A 15,615-nucleotide genomic window follows, 5' to 3' on the forward strand; every position below is an offset into this window, starting at 1 on the left:
ACAGATAGAAATCTAGAGCTGAAACTTGTGACTTTCCCCAAGGCCACAAAGCTAGCTCACAAAACAGGTGGGACAAATCCAGCCTCAGCAGCTACTCTTCAGTGACTAGAATGTGGGCAACCTGTAGTCCTCTAGACTTCCATCAGCTCCAGCTCATCGCCGGTGAGGGATGATTGTTCATTCTCACCCTAGACTACAGAGTGTTTTAGAGCCACTGCTTTAAGTAATTCTAGCTTGAAAACTGGATGTGGAGCCTCCTTTCTGGCCCTCTAGCCCCAAAACTGTTGCACCACAGCCAAAAACATGCTCAATCCACATCTATCTGTAACAAGTCAACTTAGTTGTGGGTCATTAATCACATATCAGCATATTGCCCAGGCATGCAGTCTGCAACTAGGTGGCCAGCTTGAATGGCAAAGGCAAAGCCAAAGCAATCCTTTTGACTTCCTTTAAAAATAGTGCCTACCACTTAAATTTTAAAACTGTTCTTCATAAGATGTCGTAGTATTCGTAAGCTGCAGCACTAGTTAATACCCCTGCAGCAAAAGGGAGCCAGCCCTCAACTCTAAACGAGAAGCCAACAGTTCAGGAATACTCACTAGCACACGCTTAAATTATCCCAATTAGAGTGGTCGAATTCTGGGGCCTCGGCCAATTGATCTAATTACCCATGCAGCTTGGGAAAGCCTGGGCTCATTTCAAGTCTACAAGAGACCGGATATAGTTGAAATACCTAATCCCTGAAAGGTCACGAGGGTTAAAACTACTTAAGTACAAAATTTGGTCTCACTCGAAAATTGCTATAAGTCCTGATTAGTAGTATTGATACTGTGAGTGATTGCTTAGATTATGGAAGAATTTTACAAACTAGGGTTAAGTAGGCCACAGTCACGTTATTTTTGGTTTGATATATTATATGTGCCCTTGAGCATCGTCTGCTGGAGGCGTATTATTTTACACACGCTCCCCCCCACCCCCCGAGATTTCAGAACTACTGAAAGAATACTTCCATTACCATAGCAGAGTTAAAGTGTATTATTATTTTAATACATAATAAAAATATTAAGTAGAAGACTTAGGTTTCCGTAACCTTTTCCAGAGCTGACTCAAGTAACTTGAAGCTACTTGTACTCAGAATAAACTCCATCAGCAAGTCCCCTTCTGCTATGGAGATGTGTGGCCTGGTGCTCTCGTGATGCATCAGATCAATGGGTAGTGTTAAGGAAAAAATCTAGGTGTGAGGCTGCTCAGTCCCCCAGCTGGTTGGGCAGAGCCCGCGGGTCCCTGTGGAATAAAGGAAGGATTCCAGCCAACCGGAGCAAACAGCTGTAGACCAAAGTTTATTGCGCAACAGGTTCAAAGAGCAAATTTGAACCCTGAGGATGGGGTGACAAAGACTTTTAAAAATTTCCCACTATATCCCAGAATACAGTTCATACAGCATCATTGCTACATCACTGACATGTCACAAAAGGGGAGGGGTTAACCTTGGCAAACATGTCCAGACAAGTCCTTGGTACAAGATTAGCATAAGCAGACATGGCAGGGCAAGACTCAGGTATAAGATTAGCATAGACAAATATGTCTTAAGTACCCACCACCCAAAAGTACAATAGAAGTTCCTTTGCATGTCTGGAGCCTGAGGCGAGTCAGGTGATGAGATTTGGCTTCCTTTGGCTAACAATGAGCCCAGCAATTGTCACCTCTGGGAACTTCCTGGAGTCCTTTTTCAAGGGGAAAATAGCTTTGGAATGGAGGAAACTGGGAAAGGAGATGATTTTATATTATTTTTTAAGCTAGGTAACTTCCCTGAGCTGTCAAGTTGAAAGGATACATTCAGGCATAATATTTGTAATATTTAACTTTAAAGATGTGCCCCCCCCGGTAATTTCTGTAACAGTTGGAAAGGAAGTCGGACACATGCGTGTTCACTCACCTAAACCAACACATGCATCTGTTCCTAGATGCCGATCATGGCGCCGCACACTGTCTTTCCAAACATGGAAATAAAAATTGGTTCAAAAAAAAATGTAATGTACGAAGCAAACCAGAGAGGAGTCTTGTGAAATAAGTGCTATATGGGTGACAGATACAGAAGGCAGGAATAGTCAAGCTAAGATTTGCCTCTGCACACAGATGAAACAACGTGAGACTAGAAGATATGGACAGAGATCCTCACAGAAGAAAAAGTTCAGTCCCAGGCTGAGAAACACTAGAAAAGAATGAAGAATCACCACAATGCACACCCACCTCTGACACTAGGAAAGGCTTTATGAAGTCTGAAAATAGAACAAGGAGAATTTTAAGTGACTCAAATGTATTTATCCCACATAAAAAAATTTTTTTCTTCCAGTAGCACCTTAAAGACCAACTAAGTTAGTTCTTGGTATGAGCTTTCGTGTGCATGCACACTTCTTCAGGTATGAGCACACGAAAGCTCATACCAAGAACTAACTTAGTTGGTCTTTAAGGTGCTACTGGAAGAAAATTTTTTTTTTATTTTGACTATGGCAGACCAACACGGCTACCTATCTACTACTTTATCCCACATATTACTGTACTGGCCTGAATATAAGCCACACTTTTTCCAAATTCCGACCATGAAAAGTTAAAGTGCGGCTTAAATTCGCAACCTTACAAAAATTGGCTTTGACGATATCGCTATAGGATTTTCTTCTACATTTACGGGTGTGAATGCCGACAGAATTTTAAGGGAGTGGCTTATATTCGGGTATTTTCTTTCCCCCCCCCCTTGAATTTTAAAGGTATGGCTTATTTGCAGGTACATCTTATATTAGGGCCAATACGGTACATGTTAGTCCACTATAATACTGCCCCTGGGCAATCTATTTGACATCTGATTATTCCTGGCAGCTTAGATGAGATGTTTTGCATCATAACTGAGGATGGACAACTCCTCACTCTTTGGGTTGGAAAATAAATCTGATGGACTGGATAGCCACTGGACACCACTCAGTTTGGAGGCCAGAGTGGCAGAGACCTCCTCAGACTGGGAAGTGAATTGGCTGTGACACATGTTCTGTAAAGGAAGCATCCCCTAGAGATTCACAATGCCATCTTGTGCCTTCAGAGCCATATTATCCTCTTGCGTCCCAAGAGAACAGAGTACTACAACCAACAATGCAGATTCTGCTGCGGAGAGAGGATCTTTTGCAATCCCTTGCTTATGCCATTGAATCCTGCAGGAGACTAACTTGTAGTCTTACAGATATGTGGGATAGCCAGCCTCATATAACCAACATGCTTAAGTCTAATTAATGCATGAAGGGGTTAATAACACAGAGTAAGCTGTCCTTACCAAGCATAGCTAGGTCACTCTTCATCACCATGAGGGGATGATAATCAAGCCTATTGTTGTACCTCTGCCTATCTGAGAAGCTCAGCAAGTGAAGAGGTTTTGAGCTGGTTAGTGCAGCTCAGACCACATGGCTCTTATAAGCCGTCCTTGTGTTCCTATACCAATAATTTAGGAACTTTCAGCATTATAACTAAGCCAAGTTTTACTGTGTTTTCTGACTGACGCATGGAAAAGCACATGAACCTGACCTTTGAAGAGTTTACAAGTAAACCAGTTTTTAACTTACCAAACGGGTGGTCTTTTTCTATACTAGGGGAAGAGGGAAACTTTAATTGGAACTCTGAAGCACATACAGTGGTGCCTCGCAAGACGGAAAGAATCCGTTCTGTGATTCTCTTCGTCTAGTGGTTTTTTCGTCTTGCGAAGCAAGCCCATTGACGGATTAGCGCTATTAGCGGCTTTTAGCGGCTTATCTGCTGATCGGATCAGCTGATAAGCGGCTTAGCGGCTTAGAAAAAGGGAAGGAGGAAAAATAACCAGCAGGAACTCGCAAGACATTGTCATCTTGCGAAGCAAGCCCATAGGAAATTCGTTTTGCGAAGCACCTCCAAAACGGAAAACTCTTTCGTCTAGCGAGTTTTCTGTCTTGCGAGGCATTCGTCTTGCGGGGCACCACTGTATTTTAAAAGCCTAACAGCCTATATTTCCACTTTACTTTGCTGCAGATTTTGTGATTTTACATCTCTGTGGGTTCTCTCACCTAAGAGTCATTGCCCCAAACCTGGATCTTGACATCCAGGGAATTCTCCTTTCATGATACCATTTTTTTCTCCTGGCCAACCAACAAGATGTTGCTGGAATCCAAACCCCATCAGCCTGCACCAGCATGACCAATGGTCAGAGGCAATGGGAACATCTGGAGAGTCAAAGTTCAGCTACCCCCATTTTAATCCAATGCCAACATTGTGCATATGCACCAAATTTCCCTTCTAACTAGTTTTTTTTATTGTTTAGCCAGTACAAAAACAAAGTAGGTTGTAGACAAGCAGAGACAAAAAATTAGCTGTAGAAAAGACGCCCAATCAACTAGCAGCAGGGGTATAGTCTTAAATAAATTTCCTAGAGTTTATGAGGGGCCGTTAACAAGGAAATATAGCAAATATATATATGTGTAAAGTACTTGATGAAAATGACTCCCCCCTCCCCCCCCCCCGAGGCACATAGTGGGCTATGAACATGGAGAGGCTGAGAAATTTATGAAAGAAATTAGCCTTGTAATATTATATCAACAGACATGCAATATAAAAATGGAAGCCAGGCTTGCAGCTAACTTTATCATGAATTGCCCATTAAGGAATCTTAAACTTCTGCATATGATCTGAGAGGGCTGTACAGCAACCAGTAGCACACAATAATTCATACCATATTTCATCTCTAGAAGTTACGGAGATTTGCAAGCAACAGACCCCCAGTATAGTCTCTCACTAGCTTTATGGCCCAGCCTTGCTAAAGTGCCATCAGAGCTTTCAGCCCAAACATTCTGCTTTAAAGACAGCCACCAAGCTGCCCTCTGGCTGCTCTTGGCCAGAACCATAGCTGTCAACTTACAAATTTGAAATAAGGGACCAGCAGCCTCAAAAATAAGGGATCAGGAGCCAAAATAAGGGATTTTGGCTTAGCTTATACATAAATCCGGCACTGATGGAGCCAGGCTGCTTTGACTGCGACTGACTGTGTTTTGCAGGGGGTTGGACTAGATGATCCTAAGGGTCTACAACTCTGACCCAAGAAGAGTGGCAGACAAAACTGATGAACGACGTCCAGATGGCAAAGCTTACAGGCAGAATTAGAAACCAGGAAGAGGACCTCTTTAATAAAGAATGGGGAAAGTTTATAATTTATTTGAAAAGCTATTGTAAAGAGTTACATACATTAGAAGGATTGACAGAAAACTTGCAGTAAAAATTTGAACTATGGATGGACAAATGATTTATAAAAATAGAGTTATGAAAGGGATGCAGAGGGGGAAATCACTACATTAAGATGCTGTACTGGTTGGTGGGTATACTAAGCAGCACATCGGGGCTGTCGTCGTCCTGACGCCAGGAGTTCCATCAGCCCTTCCCCACCTGAGAGAGAGGGAGCTGCGGAGAGGGAGCCACGGCCGCTGAAGCGTCACCCTTCTGTGACCCTCCCCATCCCCTCCTCTTCCTCCTCCCTCAGGCCGCCTCCTCAGCCACCGCCTCCGGCTTCCCCTGGCAGCGCTGTGGAAGTCTCGCAAGAGAGGAGCTGCCTGCCCACCCGCCGCCACCTGTCTCCTCACGACGCACCCAAGGGGGAAAAGGGAGAGCGGAGACGCGGCAGCTCGTGCGGACTCTCTCTCGCTCTCTCGCGGCAGAGGACCCCGAGCCGCTGCTTCCCTCCCGAGCCGGGCGAGCATGAAACCCGGGAAATTTAAGGGACATCATCAATAAGGGACAGCAGCGGGAAATGGCTCTGGGATAAGGGAGTTTCCCGGCAAATAAGGGACAGCTATAGCCAGAACCTGGGAGAGTCTGGAAGGTATGTTTTTAACCACGCTGGCCAAGGCACTGTTCAGCCTTTGCCCACCAAACCTGACCCACACCAAGCTTGCTAGTCACACTATGACATTCTGCTGCCATGTGTGGATGGTACTCAAGACAAGCATCTGATGAACCTTATCGATTATTTTGATGCCATTTTTATTCCCAACTTTCCACGGGGCAGTAACATCATGCTGCAACATGGGCTGGGCTCGAGATAAACACAAGGTGTCCGGGGTGGCGCAGTGGTCTAAACCACAGAGCCTAGGGCTTGCCGATCGTAAGGTTGGCGGTTCGATTCCCCGCGACCGGGTGAGCTCCCGTTGTTCAGTCCCAGCTCCTGCCAACCTAGCAGTTCGAAAGCATGTCAAAGTGCAAGTAGATAAATAGGTACGCTCTGGGGGGAAGGTAAATGGCGTTTCCGTGCACTGCTCTGGCTCGCCAGAAGCAGCTTAGTCATGCTGGCCACATGACCCGGAAGCTGTACGCCGGTTCCCTTGGCCTATAGAGCGAGATGAGCGCCGCAACCCCAGAGTCGGCCACGACTGGACTTAATGGTCAGAAGAAGAAGAGAAGAGAAGAGTTTGGATTTGATATCCCGCCTTTCACTCCCCTTCAGGAGTCTCAAAGCGGCTAACATTCTCCTTTCCCTTCCTCCCCCACAACAAACACTCTGTGAGGTGAGTGAGGCTGAGAGACTTCACAGAAGTGTGACTGGCCCAAGGTCACCCAGCAGCTGCATGTGGAGGAGCGGAGACGCGAACCCGGTTACCCAGATTACGTGACTACCGCTCTTAACCACTACACCACACTGGCTCTCAGGGGTCCTTTACCTTTACCTTAGTCATCACAGTATGCTGCTCAGCTAAGAACTCGGGTTAGTAACATTTAACAGGGCAGGTAGCAACTTTTCCACATCAAGTGCATTGCATTTCTCCACTCGTTTCAGGCCATCAAGATCTACCCTAGTGAGACATATGGTTAATCACTCTGGGATACGGGGTCTGGTCAGGGTAGGCCTTCGGTCTGAACCAGAAAGGCTCTTAGACTCTTAAAACAGGGATAGTCAATGTGATGCCCTCCAGATCTTGTTGAACTCCAACTCCCATCAGACTCAGCCTTCAAGGTCAATGGTCACGGATGATGGGAGTTTCAGTCCAAAAACATCAGGAGGGCTACTCTATCTTAAAACAAGACTAGCATAGAGCAGTGCCTCCTCACTCTAAAGATTCCCTCTTGGAAAACTCAGTGCATGCATTTCTCCCAAACTCCAGGATTACCCTATTAAAAGGTAAAGGTAAAGGACCGCTGGATGGTTAAGTTCAGTCAAAGGCGACTATGGGGTTGCGGCGCTTATCTTGCTTTCAGGCCAAGGGAGCCGGCGTTTGTCCACAGATAGCTTTCCGGGTCATGTGGCCAGCAGGACTAAACCGATTCTGGCGCAACAGAACACTGTGACAGAAGTTAGAGCGCACGGAAACGCCGTTTACCTTCCCATCACAGCAGTACCTATTTATCTACTTGCACTGGTGTGCTTTTGAACTGCTAGGTTGGCAGGAGCTGGGACAGAGCAACAGGAGTTCACCCCCTTGTAGGGATTTGAACCGCCGACCTTCTGATCAGCAAGCCCAAGAGGCTCAGTGGTTTAGACCACAGCGCCACCCACATCCCTTATCACCCTATTAAGGTGTTTCCCACCAGGAAAGTTGACTGGTAACCCTAGGAATTTTGCCTTCTTCTGTGGCGTGTATTTGTTTTCTCTGATGCACCTCCAGTCCATTGGAGGCTAGAGGAAGGCGGGTGATCCCAGTGAACGGGGTGTAAGTTGTGAGGAAAGAATGACCTTGCCTTGGCTCACACGCTTGACTTTAGCCTTCACTATAAATATGTGGTTAAAGGGGAAATCCAACAATTCTAAGGGAAAAAATATTTAGCATGACTGCCAATAAGCAGCAAAATGATACTTGCTCTGCTCAACAGTACACAAAGCACTTTAACGAAGGGTGAGGCAATCCTGCAAATCAGCCTGGTGGTGGTGCGTGCTATTTTATGAAAATGAAGCATTTTGCTAAAAGCACACTAAAAACACTTTTGCTCTTTATAGTCCTGCATCAGTGATTTATGAAACACAAGTAGAAGTGACTGAAACCTTTCTAGAAAGGTTATTGGAAGTGACTTTTTCTAAAATCATCTGCACCCTCCACCCTGTGCCTTCATATCCTTTCTCGACAGCACACACAACCTCTGATCTTACGCTCTCCTGCAGAAAGCTCACTCTAGAGCAGTTTGAATGTTTGCAAACATTCCAAAAGGCAGAAAATAGGTTGAACCTCGGGTCCACACACAATCTGGCCATTTTAAACATGGGTTTTAAAGTATTTTAGAGACTGCAATTGCATTCAATTATATGATTATATAATAAACATAACGTAATATAATAAACAATTTTATTGATTCATTATTTGTGTTCAATAGATTTTAAAAGGCTGTTTAAAGGACCCCTGACAGTTAAGTCCAGTCACTGACGACTCTGGGGTTGCGGCACTCAACTTGCTTTACAGGTCGAGGGAGCTGGCATTTGTCCGCAGACAGTTTTTCTGGGTCATGTGGCCAGCATGACTAAGCTGCTTCTGGCGAAACCAGAGCAGCACATGGAAACTCCATTTACCTTCCCGCTGGAGCAGTACCTATTTATCTACTTGCATTTTTGACGTGCTTTCGAACTACTAGGTTGGCAGGAGCTGGGACCGAGAAATGGGAGCTCACTCCATCGCGGGGATTCGAACCACCAGCCTTCTGATCAGCAAGCCCAAGAGGCTCAGTGGTTTAGACCACAGCGCCACCTGTTTGGCAAATAGTTAATATCACATTTGTAACCCTGTTCTTCCTCTGAGAATCCCTTGGCAGCATACCTGGGACTATCATGTTGTGTCCTCATGAGAGCATTGGGAATGGAACGGAACCCAGAATCTGTCCAGCCCAAGGACAACAGAAACATTCTTCACACTTGAGCACGCTGGAGAAAGCCAGCTTAGAGGTTCCTTGCATGCGCTCTAAGTGGCTCAAATGTTGAAGAGGAAACACTGTTTGAAACAGCCAGCTCTTATTTGGTCCCAACATCTCACCAGAGAACAAAGCAAGGTGTCAGCCACAATTTCGGAAGAATTTTATGAAGTGCATCGGGTCGTGTGTGAAAAATAAGTTACTCTGACCAAGATCTGACAGCCCCCACCACGAAAAACAAAACAAAAATAAAATACACTTACTCTCTCTCTTTCTCGGTCAGTTTATCGTTAATATTATCTTTGATTGCAGACCTGGAGCCCTTGTGAATTATTGGATACCTGAGTGGCACTTGCAGGAAGAAGGAAATCATGGAGACCAGATGAGCAGTGTAGCCCAAAGCGACAGCATTGCTGCCATCATCCTTTGCTGTAAAGGAGAGCAAGCACACAGTTCAGAGTCACTTCACTCTATTGAGGTCCAAACGGGGGCTCATTGCCATGCTTTGAGCTGGCTATTTCTTACTGCACAAAGCTCTTCGACTCTGTTGTGGGTTTTTTTAACTGGGGCACAGCAAATTAACACTGCAGGGGGGGAAATGAGCTGATAGACATGGGGCCAGACTGGATGATCCTTGGGGATTCCTTCCAATTCAATGATTCTATGGAGGGTGTCAGGGAACTGCCATCAGAGGCAAGAGGAGAGGTAAGACGCTCCAATGATGCAGGGGAGGGAACTAGTAAGGAGAGAGAGAGAGCTTCCGCTGGGGAAGGAAATCCAGGGGACACCAGGGAGAAAGGGGAGGCTGAGAGTACTGCGGAGGGGAGGCTCCGAGACTCTTCCAGTGAAATCAGCGGAGAGAGCACAGGACCTCCGCTTGGCACGCCCACGCTGCGCAGAAGGCTTCCGCGCAGAGAATCTAGGAGGAGACTGGGCGTCAAAGAATTTCTATGTTGGAGGAAGTTTAGGAGACGCCCACTCACGGATTCTGCCAGTGACTAAGACAGTCGCGTTGTAAGGGCTGTCAAACCAGGGAAAGGTTTAGCTATACGACTAGCTTGGAGCAGTTTGCAGTTTACGCACAAGCAACCCCAATTCCCATTACAGAGGGGTCAGCCCTATGGAGGGTTGTGTTGTTTCCCGGACCCTCCTAGCCACCTCTTGCCAAGGATGATCACAGCCAACCTCTTCTGATACCATATTTTCCGACACATCTAATAATAATAATAATAATAATAATAATAATAATAATAATAATTTATTTATACCCCGCCCTCCCCGGCCAGAGCCGGCCTCAGGGTGGCTAACACCAGTAAAATTACAGTAAAAACATAAGGGGGGGGACCCAATTTAAAATACAGGATTAAAATACAATTTAAAATGCAGCCCCATTTTAAAAGTAGCCCATAGATCAAAACCGTAAGGGGAGGGAAACATATAAGGGTCAGACTGAATCCAAACCAAAGGCCAGGCGGAGCAGCTCTGTCTTGCAGGCCCTGCGGAAAGATGTCAAGTCCCGCAGGGCTCTAGTCTCTTGTGACAGAGCGTTCCACCAAGTCGGGGCCAGTACTGAAAAGGCCCTGGCCCTAGTTGAGACCACTCTAACCACCTTGCGGCTCGGGACCTCCAAAGTGTTGTCATTTGTGGACCTTAAAGTCCTCCGCGGGGCATACCAGGAGAGGCAGTTCCGTAGGTACGTGGGTCCTAGGCCGCATCTGTCACCAAGTGGAAGTTTCCCCCACTTCCAGTCTAAGCGATTCTTCTCCACCAGCTCGAAGCCCTCACTCTCACCTTAACCCATACATCCAAACTCCTCTGGGGGAGAGGGGAGACTACCTCCTTCAGCCCACACTTCAGAATCCACCTTTCCTGAGAGAATATCTCCTCCTCTCCCAGTCCTTCCCATTAGGGCACATGAGCTAACTATCCTGGCTTACAGATGTTCTCATCTCCCATGCATTTGGTTTTAAAAAAGAAAAAAATATTCTGCTTTCCCATTTTTTTAGGCTTTCTGAGAATCAGTCACACCCGGCTTCCATGAACTCATGCCAAGCTTTTGGTAAGCGGAGACAAGATATCCAAACTCAGGGGGGTGGGGTGGAGAGATTGCTCCCTTTATATAAAACGGGGAAGGGGAAAACATGTATTTCATTACAGCAAACTATTTCGGTGTCACGAATTAACCCCATCTTCTCCTGCCTGAATTTAAATTTCCACAACCTGTCTGGCGTTAACTTCCAGGAAATCAGAGGAAAGGCACTCTTTCAATGCAACCTGCCAATTTCGTTTCACCACATTCAATTTTCAGCTATGCCGTGGGGGCAGCTCACCTAATTCTATGTGACAAGTTTGCTGAGAACTGTAATCACTTCACGGGCACTAGCAAACTGTGACAACCTAAAAAATGGGCTGTTAAAAAGTTCTTGACACAAGGGGAGCCGTTGGACAGGACTGTAATAGAGCAAGGAATAGTATTTATTTACGAAGATTTTAAATTGGTGCATAAGATATCCCATTTAGACAGCTACATCTGGGTGCATATTAGCATTTAACCTTTATTAAGGTCAGAAAAGAGCCACGTCACACGATAGTTTAGAAGATCTTTGACACACTGCTAACTCAGAATTCAATCATCTAAACCTTGGGAAGGCAAACTAAGGCCCGGGGGCCGGATCCAGCCCAATCACCTTCTCAATCCGGCCCGTGGGCGGTCCAGGAACCAGCGTGTTTTTACAGGAGTAGAATGTGTGCTTTTATTTAAAATGCATCTCTGGGTTATTTGTGCGGCATAGGAATCTGTTCATTTTTTTCCTTCCAAAATATAGTCTGGCCGCCTGCTGAAAAAGTTTGCAGACCCCTGATCTAAACTGATGCTCAATCCATACTGTGGAAAAGAAAAATGACTTCTATGTGACAAGGGAGAGACGTTTTAGGAGGAAAATCACTACTATTCTTTCTTTTGCAATGTAATGAAGGTTCATATGGAAATCTGGGCTAGTAAGAAATGCTGCCAAGTAGCAACAATGATGGGCTTGCAAAAATGGGCAAACTACTGCAAGAAATCAAAGTGAGTCACTATTTAAACAATGGAATCCCCCACCCCCACCCCAACTGAAATTTGCTGTCTGGGTTTTTCTGCTGGCGTGCCTGCACAGGGCAATTAGGTATAAAAGCAAGCAGGTAAATAGCCAATTACCTTGAAAGTCTTCAGAATTGGGCAACTTGACTCCACAAATAAAATAATCCTTTTGATCATTCTGTGGATTTAATAGCAGAAAGTGAGGTTGGAAGGCTGCCCGTGCGAGAATAAAAAACCCGAATTGTAAACAACAGTATCAAAATCTGAGCATGTAATGGAAGCAGGCAGGTCTTCGAATATGTGCCATGAACGTTTAGTGGGAAAGCTAGTCAGAAGAAATCAAAAGCCACGTTTCACTTTAGCATTCCTGATTTGACAGCAGCCTGCACCGCTCTGCGCTTTGCTTGCTGCCTTCATTACTTATATCAATGGCCCCATAAACACGCTCCTGGCCTAAAGGTATTCTTTGCTTCTGAGAACTGAAGGTGGGCCTATAGGAGAATCCTAGTGCAGAATATTTTAAGGGACCTAACCTATGTCCCCAGAGTCACTCAACAGGGGGTGATTGCTACATCGTGACATACCCTTAACAGAGGGATCATTGATCTCAGGCTCCTCAGTACGCCTGCTTCAGCTGGCAGCAGTTCCCCAGTGCATTGAGCACAGTTCTTTTCCAGCCCTGTGATCAAAGTTCTTTTTATCTGGAGATGGTGGAGCCTTGCACATGCTATGGGTAGGGGCCTATCTGTAGGAGACTACAATATCTCTGGTTTGACATGCCGACGGTTCCACAAATGAATGTGGTATCCCGACTACAGCTTCTGATATTGGCGTTACTGGAGAATGTGATACTCACCAGATCAATAGGGTAAATATAGGAAAGCTCTGAAAGTAATTGCCTGCATCTGATGGTCAGCTGTGCATTGGTCTTCAAGAATTGCTCTCTGATGAAAAAGACAAAAATTGAATGAATGCCTGAAGGGTCAACACACATTATTCCCAATGCCCCATAAAATAGTAGTTTTAATTATGTTTAACATTCACAGTACTGCCAGATTATAGTGCAATATATGCATGACTAAAAAGGAGATCCACCTTTAATAAAAGTGTAAGATACATTGGCACAATTAAGAGAAAAATGACCGGTGTTTGTTTCAGCAACTCCTCCAGCCGAAATGATATCCCCTTCCTTTGTATCTGCTTTCTCCTAGACAAGAGCAGGCAGAGGAAGTAATTGCTGCTGAAAGCTCACACAACCAAGGGTGGGGTGTGCTTTTTTTTGCTGAATGAATGAGCTTGCAGAACTGTCACCCATTGGGACCAGAGAATCATCTTAAGGCCACGAGACCTGGTGAGATCTCTGACTTAACAGGTTTGAGGACAGCAAACACGTTGACTCTTTACAAGTTTCCTCCAGGGAGCGGACTCACAGACAGAACTACAGAATCCAGAGAGGATTCCTGGTCAGTGTTAGCAACAACTGCTAGGTCCCTCTGTCAGTCATGAGAACTCGCCAGCAAGACACTTCTGTGTGTTTGTGTGTATCCACGAGACACATACCGTATTTTTCGCTCTATAAGACGCACATTTTCCCCTCCAAAAATTAAGGGGAAATGTGTGTGCGTCTTATGGCGCAAATGCAGGCTCCTTGGCTTCAGCGATAGCAACACAAAGCCTCTGAAGCACAGTGGGAGCGCTCCTGCCGTGCTCCGGAAGCTTCACGTTGCTTTCGCTGAAACCTGGAGAGCAAGAGGGGTTGGTGCGCACCGACCCCTTTCGCTCTCCAGGCTTTAAGGATAGCCGCCTGAAGCCTCTGGAGCGCGGTGGGAGCTCCCGCTGCACTCCGGAGGCTTCGGGTTCCTTTCGCTGAAGCCTGGAGAGAAAGACTCTACTGGCTTCCGTGAAAGGAACCCAAAGCCTCCGGAGTGCAGTGGGAACACCCGCCAAGCTCCGGAGGCTTCGGGTTCCTTTTGCTGAAGAGTATGTGCCCCTTCAGCTAAGGCACTGCGCCCCTTCAGCTAAGCGGGAGGAGAAATGGAAGGGGCTCTGTTTCTCCTGCCGCTTCGCTGAAGGGGCGCTGCGCAGAGAGGGGGAGAATTTTTTTTCTTGTTCTCCGCTTCTAAAACAAGGTGCGTCCTATGGCCGGGTGCGTCCTAAAGAGCGAAAAATACGGTACATGGGCAAAGAAGAATTAGTGAATCTGTCAGCTCATTTGCTTCACCTTCTCCAATCACCATTCCAACTACCGAATCTGCAAAATGTCCAGTCTTTGGCCCCACAGCTCCCAATATGTAGTGTCATAACCAACAAGTACAAACTGAACAGGGTAATTTTCAACCCGGGATTCATGGGTACAGGTGTGGATTGACCATGGACAGCTCCTCAGGTGTGGGGACTTATTACTGCACTCCATCCATTGAGACTTATCGAATCTGCGGAATTCCTGAATTCTCTGGGATAATGCTCCAGTTAGCGTGAAGAAAATGGTGGTGCTGTTATGGAAGCATTCCTCAGGTATGTCAATCATGACGCCTGCCTGCTCTCAATGGGGGACATGAAAGAGAAAGGACATTCCAAGTTATTACTGGAGGGCCAAAGAGCCTTCATGGCAAGGAATGTCTATGCCTAGCTACAATCGGTTCACTGCTAGTACTGGTGTGCATGGGACCCAATATTTGTGAAGAGCTGCTTTTCCAGTACCTTGCAACCCACAGTTTCCTATCAGGGGGAGAGACCACGCTTGCTGAAGTGGCCAGAAGCATGGTGACAAGAAACAGGGCATTCTCTGTGGTGGTGTCCCTTCCAGGAGAAGTCAGACAGTCCCGGAGACTTGCCATATTCTGGCAGAATGTTAAACCCTTTCTATTTGCCCAGGCCTTTGAGAGCTGGTTTTGCTGCTGCTATTTGCAGTGAAGGTACTAACAGCTGTTTTTTCAATGCTCTTTTCAGTGATGTTTGAACTCTTATTGTGTATAGCATTTTTATGTTGTTGGCTCCCTTTTGGATGGAAGGGCAAGGTAGAAATCCGACAAACAAAAGATAAGGTCAGCATTTCACTACTACAACGAATCCAACTACTACAACCAAAAAGACAAACTCCTTTTACCTCTTAGCAGTGCATTCTTTTCTCAACTCTTGCAAGGGTTCTTTGTCCAGTCGGAGCTTCTGATATTCTTCCTCAAACGCATTTCCTACCAGGGACATTTTTGGAAGAAAGTATCTGATTTTTTGTGTGTGTTTCAGCCCTAAATACTGGCAACAATCGCAACACTATTTTTGGAGTATTTATAAGAAGAGTTTGGATTTGATATCCTGCTTTATCACTACCCGAAGGAGTCTCAAAGCGGCTAACATTCTCCTATCCCTTCCTCCCCCACAACAAACACTCTGTGAGGTGAGTGGGGCTGAGAGACTTCAGAGAAGTGTGACTAGCCCAAGGTCACCCAGCAGCTGCATGTGGAGGAGCAGGGAATCGAACCTGGTTCACCAGATTACAAGTCTACCGCTACCACTACACCACACTGGCTCTCAGAAAGAAAGTAATACTATGAAATACGGTTTTAAGGAATGCCTCTTGTTGCCAAACACCTTAGAACCATCTCTATTACCACAAGTGTGAACCCATCTTTTGGAGAACACCTAAATGCATC

The 15,615-nt window shown here is 45.8% G+C and overlaps 1 protein-coding gene across 1 annotated transcript in view; it reads right to left on the minus strand.

Annotated features, from left to right (window-relative positions):
• The window catches only part of UVRAG (UV radiation resistance associated), an 87,758-nt gene that overhangs the window by 24,999 nt on the left and 47,144 nt on the right, over positions 1–15,615 (minus strand). The window contains exons 9-12 of the mRNA XM_083499614.1: positions 15,072–15,156; positions 12,822–12,909; positions 12,083–12,143; positions 9,150–9,315 (exon numbers count right to left, since the gene is read on the minus strand). Of these exons, the coding sequence (XP_083355740.1) occupies positions 9,150–9,315; positions 12,083–12,143; positions 12,822–12,909; positions 15,072–15,156 (400 nt within the window). The remainder of the gene's footprint in view (positions 1–9,149; positions 9,316–12,082; positions 12,144–12,821; positions 12,910–15,071; positions 15,157–15,615) is intronic.

This window comes from Podarcis liolepis (assembly GCF_965112155.1).
Source record: "Podarcis liolepis genome assembly, chromosome: 4".
NCBI lineage: Eukaryota > Metazoa > Chordata > Lepidosauria > Squamata > Lacertidae > Podarcis > Podarcis liolepis.